Consider the following 8,020-nt stretch of genomic DNA (forward strand, 5'->3'; position numbering starts at 1 on the left):
TTAATACAATATTTGAAGTGCATCAAAAGGGCTTGTAATCTCCAATATTTAAAAAAAAAATCATGTTTTTTTTTCACCGACTACTGTATTACAATTCAGTCCTCAAACAGTGGGGTGCACCCCATTTGATCCTGAAAAATAAAATTAACAAATTCAAACTCAGGAGCAAAACATAAAACATTTTAACCACATTAAATATTTTGATAATTTAGAGAAAGGACTGCTGTTGAGAATTCAACGACAACATCGTGAAACAGCACAGCTGGTTTGTTCAGCTCCCATCCCAAGTTTTTATTCATTTATTTATGCAGTCTTTGATGAATTTGAAAGTCTGCCTCCGGAAAGACGTCATAATGACGGCTGTGAGGGCAACACGGCGATAGTCATTGAGGCCAGTTCAGGATTTCTTTTTGGGGATGGGAATGATTTTTGTCGATTTCAAACAGGTGGGGATGACTGCTTGGGCCAGTGAGAGGTTGAAGATCTCGCAGAAGACGCTGCGCAGCTGGTGGGCACATCCGCTCGGCACCTTGCCTGCTCCTCCCTCCGGGCCAGCAGCCTTCCTGGGCTTCAAGGCCAGGATCACACGCCTCATGTGTAACCAAAGTACTTTCAAATTAAGTACATTGAAAAGACTCTTTTTGATTATGCACAGGCCAGTTGGGTGAGTAGCAGCAGCTCGTTGCCAGGAACGGTGAACGAATGGAATCCCCTGTGGCTGTGACTCACACTCCACACCAGTAGATGGCGGTAGTGAGCCTTATTTGCTACAAAAGGGAAAACGGGAAATTCCTTCCGGCTTCCGTACGAAACCAGACGGGGTCCATCAATGACGTCGAGCAATAATTCTTCAGAATCATTCTACGTCATTGAGCTCCATGAATTATTCTTCCCTGAACGGATGCGATCGTTGACCCAGAATGTGTATCACTGTTTAAGTAGACTAAAACATCATTAACTCAATCTCCCTTTATTTTAGCAAAGTACAACATAGAGATCGACGTGTTTGTGAACGACACTTCACCAATCATAATAACAAGAGGTCAAGTCTTAAAGTGTTGTGATTATCGAGTGAAAATGTGTGGGAGACCGATAACAGAGTACGCGGATGATTTTTGTGAAAACAAAGAGAACGAACGTCAACTGTTCGACGCTGTCAGCAAGCAGCCTCGAGTTGTGCTTTACACAGCAGGTTTGTACACGTCTTCATCTCATTTTGTTTATTAGCTAGCTAGACGAGACTATTAGACGTATTCCTACCCTTACCCTAGTGATGACTTAAAACATCATGAAAAGCAGGGGAATTATTTGGAATGTTACCAACATTTTGAAAATACCTTATCAAAATAGATTGCATCATTGGATAGAGTCATAAATAAATCAAATGAGCCTTGTTTATAAGAATCTAATAATGCTTAATTATTTTGTTCCACTACGTCACAAATTGGATCAAATTTTCTTGCCATGAAATCAAGATGCCAAGATTTTTGAGCCAAAACCTTGAGTCTTTGGTTGGTTTGGTTGGTCTCACTACACACTTTCTTTTCTTGTCTGACTTTGCCCAGTTCTAAAGTAGTAACTAAGATTAAATTAGAGGCATTAGATGGGGCCAGAGGATGATGCTTTTTCACTGATTATTTTAATAATATTCTACTGCCATGTCATACAGACAGTTGTAACATAACCATAGTCCTTTTACAATACCACATGTGACAGTTTTAAGCGATGACCCCTTCCACATTAAAATGAAACTCATCGACAAGTTAAACTCAAAAATGAAGGTACCTGTGTAAAAACAATAATACACAACATCAAAGTCCCAACAGTAAACTTGACTAACAAACCAAATGGTTTTGTCACCCTGTGCCCTGCAGACGGCAGTGAAAAATCTCTTTGTCCTGAGCAACAGGAGTCAGAGTCCGTTCAGATTAAAGAGGAGGAGGAAGAACATGTCCACATAAAAGAGAAAGAGGAGCCACACACCCCCTACGATAAAGAGGAGGAGCACAATAATATCAGCAAGTTGCCAATGTACCTTGTTTCATTGAAGAGTGAAGAAGAAAATGACAAAGTTAAAAGTGAGGAGAGCAGACAGGCGGAGGCTCCGAGCAGCAGCTCAAGTCAACACACGACAACCGGAGGTGATTGAGGCCACTGTGGTGGATCCCAAGCGGATCGTGGCGCCATAACATCAAACTCTCCTGTTGACTGTGTTAGTAAACAGTAGGAAGGTCGTGTAACATATCACACTCACAAGAAATGTACTCATTGTGGGAAAACATTTAGTTCTAAGGGTAATTTGAACATTCATATGAGAAAACACACCGGAGACAAACCTTTTACGTGTTCAGTTTGTGGTCAAAACTTCACTGAAAGAGGGACTTTGACTGTGTACTCAAGAACACACACCAGTGAGAAACCTTTTATATGCTCTGTTTGTAGCGAAAGCTTCTCTGTAAAGGCAAGTTTAACGAGACACCTAAGAACGCACACCGGCGAGAAACCGTTTGCGTGCTCAGTTTGCGGTAAACGATTCATTGAAAAAGGTACTTTGATAAAACATACAAGAACTCACACTGGGGAGAAAGGCTTTGTCTGCTCAGTTTGCGGCAAATGTTTATCTGAAAAAGGCACTTTGAGGAAACACACAAGAACACACTCTGGAGAGAAAGGCTATGCTTGCTCCACTTGTGGAAAAAGCTTCTCTATCAAGACCAGTTTAACAAGGCACACAAGAACACACACTGGAGAGAAACCTTTTCCCTGCTTAGTTTGTGGCAAAAGCTTCCCTGCAAAGTCTTGTTTGGCGAGGCACACCAGAGTACACACTGGAGAGAAGCCTTTTGCGTGCGCAGTTTGTGCTAAAACATTCGCCCAAAAGCCAAATTTAACAGCACATAAGAAAATACACACACAGGACAAACATTTTGCTTGCTTAGTGTGGGGATAAATGTTCTCGGAATAGAGTTTTTGTTGCAGTGGATGCTAAATGATTCGCTTGTTAAAAGAAGGTTGAGAGAAAAGTGTGCTGGGGAGACGAGCGGAGGTCATTTAAGCTGTGGCACAAATGGAAGAAATCATTAATTCATTTCCTTAAGGAATTGTTTTTTATGAACAATAGTGGAATATATTGTTGGCTTATTCGTCAATTAAAAAATTGGAGCACGGCAGCTTTTCCAGTGATTTTCATTTTATTTTATTTTTTTCCTTAATGGGCCCTCTCAAAGTTGAGGAAAAGAGGGAAAAAAATAGTACACTGTTAAGCTTTTGTTGTTGATGTGCCAATCAAAATTGAGACATTTTTTTTTAACTTTTACACGTAGTACATTTCAGAGTCTGTACTTATTTACTTGAGGCCCAGAAGTGAATGCGTGCATCTCCTTTTACTGTTTTCCTTTATATAAGTAGGATATGGAAACCTCTGAAAGATTATGTTCAGTGTTTAGCCTGTGTTGTCATTCTTGAGGTATTACCAACAAACATGCCCAAAAGGAGAAAAGCTTTTTTGTTGTCATTGACCATGAACAAGATACAGTAGATCTTTATCTTCTGTAATTTTTTTCTTCATGTTATGAATAAAATTTCTGTGAATAAATTATCTAATATTTACTTTATGATCTGTGGAATACCTGATGATAGCTGGAATAGCCTCAAGCACTCCCACGAACCTCTTTAGGATAAGCGGCTCGCCTAATGGATGGATTGTTTTTGTATACTGCGGCTTAAATAACTATTTAAGACATCACCATTTTTTGCATTAAATATATTTCCAAAGATGCAATTGAAACAACCTCAGTAGTCCACACAAACAAAGAAACGTACAACAAATGTGCTCAGAATTTAAGATGTGTATTATCTGGTGTAATTATTGGCTCCTTCCTCCACACAAGCAGTCTTCAAATCTTGAAGGCTCCGTGGCTTCTTTTACTATGGACCTTATGTTTCAGTTCTTTTTGTAGATTTTTGATTGGCTTCAAGTCAGGTGATTGGCTGGGCCATTCTAGCAGCTTTATTATTATTATTATTATTACTATTATTGAAACCAATTGACCCCTCCGTACAGGGCACTTAACCACGCCTCCTGAAGTGACGTCACGCCACGTGCGCCTACGTCAGACAAACAATTAGCAAAAATGGTGGTGCAGCAAGAAAAGAATAGAGCGAAACTGTCCGATTTACCGGCTGATTTCTCACTCGGATTCTTAGCAAATAGGGAAATATCGTTGAAGAGCAGACAGCAGGGCTTCAAGTATTTCAGCGAGCGGTATTTCAATTGTATTTACATGCATATCGACGGAGAAACCATTGATATTAGCTCGAGATCTTTCCAGAGTCAGAGGAAGACCGAGAAGCCACATAATATAATATATTATAACCCAAAGACGAATTCGTCATTGACAGTTTCCTATTTTTGTGTTACCTATCACACTTGTGTGCAGAATCTGTATGTGTATCTGTATAGCCGTTTGTGAACCGCCGTATGAAGGAAAAGAAGAAGGCAAGGCTTGATTTACGAGTTGTTTCTCTCATTTTCTTTGTGTAACGTCACGCGCTCCCCTCAATAATTATTCTCGAATTAGTGCCGAACCTACGCAAGTCCCGACCGAGTACGACAATCACTACTTTAGTGTCCTCAAACATCCTTCCTTCAGTCTTGGTGTCTCGGTGCACGTCGAAGGCTTTTAGGACTGCAAGTCCGGTTTAGCTTAGCTAATTAGCCGCGAACAAAGGGACATGTTTGAGCAGTCAGATCATCGCAAAATATCGCTCAACACAGATCAAGTGTGTCAATCATTCACACATAGCAATATTATGCAAGCGAAGGACTGCTAATTCATTTATATAAGACATGTATTGAAAATCAAATATAGGACTTACCTTCATGCAAACATATCTGTTCCGGTTGATGGATTCAGTTGATCATGCGGTCTTCCTCGAAGTTTTATCCATCGAAGACATTTTTCGTACTCGGTCTTCTGTTCCGGTTGATTTTAGATGGATTCAGTTGATGATCCGGTCTGCCAAAAAGTTTGATCCATCAAAGACATTTTTCGTACTGGGTCTTCTGTTTTGGAAAGGGTACGAATTGAACTCCACCAAGTAGCCTTTCAGGATACCTGTCGTCACTATTATAAAGTCTGTGACTCCACCTCTTAACCATATCTATCGTTAAAGAACCCAAATACGCGCTAAAACGCCAACAGAAGCTATACTGGACCATCCAGCGTTGTCTGAGAAAACTGCGGGTCCAAAAAAGGGGCGTGGTTTATGCAGATCTCTGTCCTCTGATTGGTCAGTGACGCAGATTGCGCAATTTCTATGGAGGGGTCAATTGAGCATCTCCCTGGCAGTATGTTTTAGATCATTATCCTGTTGAAATGTCCACCCTTATTTCAATTTCATCATCCTCGTAGATGGCAGCAGATTTTTGTCAAGAATGTCTCGGTACTCTTGAGTGGTGACACAAAAAGTACAGTGACTTGTGAAAGTATTCGGCCCCCTTGAATTTTTCAAACTTTTGCCATATTTCAGGCTTCAAACATAGAGATATGGAATTTTCATTTTTTGTCAAGAATCAACAAGTGAGATACAATCGTGAAGTGGCCTGAAATTCATTGGATATTTTATACTTGATGCTTTTATACTAGATGAAAAACTGAAAAGTGGGGCGTGCAATATTGTTCGGCCCCTTTACTTTCTGTGTAGCTAACTCACTCCAGAAGTTCAGTTAGGATTTCTGAATAATCCAATGTTGACTGATGATGATAAATAAAATCCACCTGTGTATAATCCAGTGTTCGTATAAAAGCACCTGCTCTGTGATAGTCTCAGGGTTCTGTTCAAAGTGCAGAGAGGATCATGAAGACCAAGGAACACACCCGACAGGTCCGACATGTTGTTGTGGAGAAGTTTCAAGCCGGATTTGGATACAAAAAGATTTCCCAAGCTTTAAACATCTTAAGGAGCACTGTGCAAGCGATCGTATTGAAATGGAAGGAGTATCAGATCACTGCAAATCTACCAAGACGTGGCCATCCCTCTACACTTTCACCTCGAACAAGGAGAAGGAGACTTGGTGGTGGAACCCCAAAATTTAGGAAATCATCCAAGGAAAGAGATTAGCGAAGAAGAAGTGGGACATGGAGAGGACTGAGGAGAAGCAGAAGGAATACATTGAGATGCGACGTAGAGCAAAAGTAGAGGTGGCGAAGGGTAAACAAGAGGCATATGACGACATGTACACCAGTATGGATATCGAAGAGGGAGAAAATGATCTCTACAGGTTGGCCAGACAGAGGAATTGCGACGGGAAGGATGTGCAGCAAGTAAAGGTGATTAAGGATACCGATGGAAATATGTTGACTGGTGCCAGTAGTGTGCTAAGTAGATGGAAAGAGTACTTTGAGAAGTTAATGAATGGGAGAGAAGGTAGAGTCGAAGTCGCAAGTGTGAATGACCAGGACGTGGCAATGATTAGTAAGGGGGAAGTTAGAAAAGCACTGAACCAAATTAAAAATGGAAAGACATTTGGTCTTGATGACATACCAGTGGAGCTATGGAAGCAATTTGGAGTGGTGGCTGCAGCGTTTTTGACCAACTTATTCAACAGAATACTAGCAGGAGTGAAGATGCCAGAAGAATGGTGGAAAAAGTGTGCTAGTCCCCATTTTTATGAACAAAGGCGATCTTCAGAGCTGTGGAAATTATAGAGGAATAAAGATGATGAGCCACGAAATGAAGTTATGGGAAAGAGTAGTGGAGGCGAGACTCAGGACAAAGTAAGGATCTGCAAGCAACAATATGGTTGCATCCCGAGATAGAGTGCCACAGATGCATTATTTGCCTTGAGGATCTTTGTGGAAAGGTTCAGAGAAGGTCGAAGGAGCTACATTGTGTCTTTGTGGACCTTGAGAAAGCCCATGACAGAGTAGCAAGAGAGGAACTGTGGTACTGCATGCGCAAGTCTGGTGTGGCGGAGAAATATGTTAGAATAGTACAGGACATGTATGAGGGCAGCAGAACAGCGGTAAGGTGTGCCGTTGGTGTGTCAGAAGAATTTAAGGTGGAGGTGGGACTGCATCAGGGATCCCCGCTGAGCCCCTTCCTGTTTGTGTAGTAATGGATAGGCTGACATATGAGGTTAGACTGGAATCCCCTTGGACTATGATGGTCGCAGATGATATTGTGATCTGCAGTGAAAGCAGGGAACAGGCGGAGGAACAATTAGAAAGATGGAAGCACGCACTGAGTGGAGCGGAATGAAGATTAGCCAAAGAAAAACAGAATATATGTGCATGAATGTGAGGGGAGGAGAAGTGAAGCTTCAAGGGAGAAGAGATAGCAAGGGTGGATGACTTCAAATACTTGCGGTCAACAATACAGAGCAATGCAGAGTGTGGTAAAGAAGTGAAGAAACGGGTCCAACCGGGGTGGAACAGTTGGCGGAAGGTGTCTGGTGTGTTATGTGACAGAAGAGTCTCTGCTAGGATGAAGGGCAAAGTTTACAAAACAGTGGTGAGGCCGGCCATAATGTACGGATGAGAGACGGTGGCACTGAAGAAAGAACAGGAAGCAGAACTGGATGTAGCAAAAATGAAGATGTTGAGATTCTCACTCGGAGTGAGCAGGTTGGATAGAATTAGAAATGAGCTCATTAGAGGGACAGCCAAAGTTGGATGTTTTGGAGACAAGTTTAGAGAGAGTAGACTTCGATGGTTTGGACATCTCTAGAGGCGAGAGAGTGAGTATATTGGTAGAAGGGTGCTGAGGATGGAGCTGCCAGGCAAAAGAGTGAGAGGAAGACCAAAGAAAAGGTTGATGGATGTGGTGAGGGAGGACATAAGGACAGTGAGTGTTAGAGAGGAGGATGCACGTGATAGCCATAGATGGAAAAAGATGACACGCTAACAGGACAAGCCGAAAGGAAAAGAAGATTCATATTGTACAGACATGCAGAGTCTGCCTGTTTCATTGCGCTGGGCTACTCCAGTGGACATGCGCACCCACACTGTTTTGGGAC

At 41.8% G+C, this 8,020-nt stretch overlaps 1 protein-coding gene across 6 annotated transcripts; it reads left to right on the plus strand.

Moving 5' to 3' along the window:
• The first annotated feature begins 322 nt into the window (after positions 1–322).
• LOC133511259 (oocyte zinc finger protein XlCOF6-like) lies at positions 323–3,626 on the plus strand. Of its 6 annotated transcripts, none has more exons than XM_061840031.1 (3): positions 323–664; positions 980–1,192; positions 1,875–2,299. In XM_061840031.1, exons 2-3 carry the CDS (start codon positions 1,078–1,080, stop codon positions 2,147–2,149), a joined length of 390 nt encoding a protein of 129 aa, XP_061696015.1. In that variant the 5' UTR covers positions 323–664; positions 980–1,077; the 3' UTR covers positions 2,150–2,299. The 6 variants fall into 6 exon arrangements, with proteins under 6 accessions (XP_061696015.1, XP_061696016.1, XP_061696012.1 ...); XM_061840032.1 differs by having other exon boundaries at positions 323–508; XM_061840028.1 differs by having other exon boundaries at positions 324–664; positions 1,875–3,626.
• The last annotated feature ends 4,394 nt before the right edge of the window (positions 3,627–8,020 follow it).

This window comes from Syngnathoides biaculeatus, chromosome 13 (genome assembly GCF_019802595.1).
Source record: "Syngnathoides biaculeatus isolate LvHL_M chromosome 13, ASM1980259v1, whole genome shotgun sequence".
Classification (NCBI taxonomy): domain Eukaryota; kingdom Metazoa; phylum Chordata; class Actinopteri; order Syngnathiformes; family Syngnathidae; genus Syngnathoides; species Syngnathoides biaculeatus.

Excerpts from the sequence above, each read along its gene's own strand:
- LOC133511259 (XM_061840028.1), top strand. The coding sequence starts at position 2,312 with ATGAGAAAACACACCGGAGACAAACCTTTTACGTGTTCAGTTTGTGGT.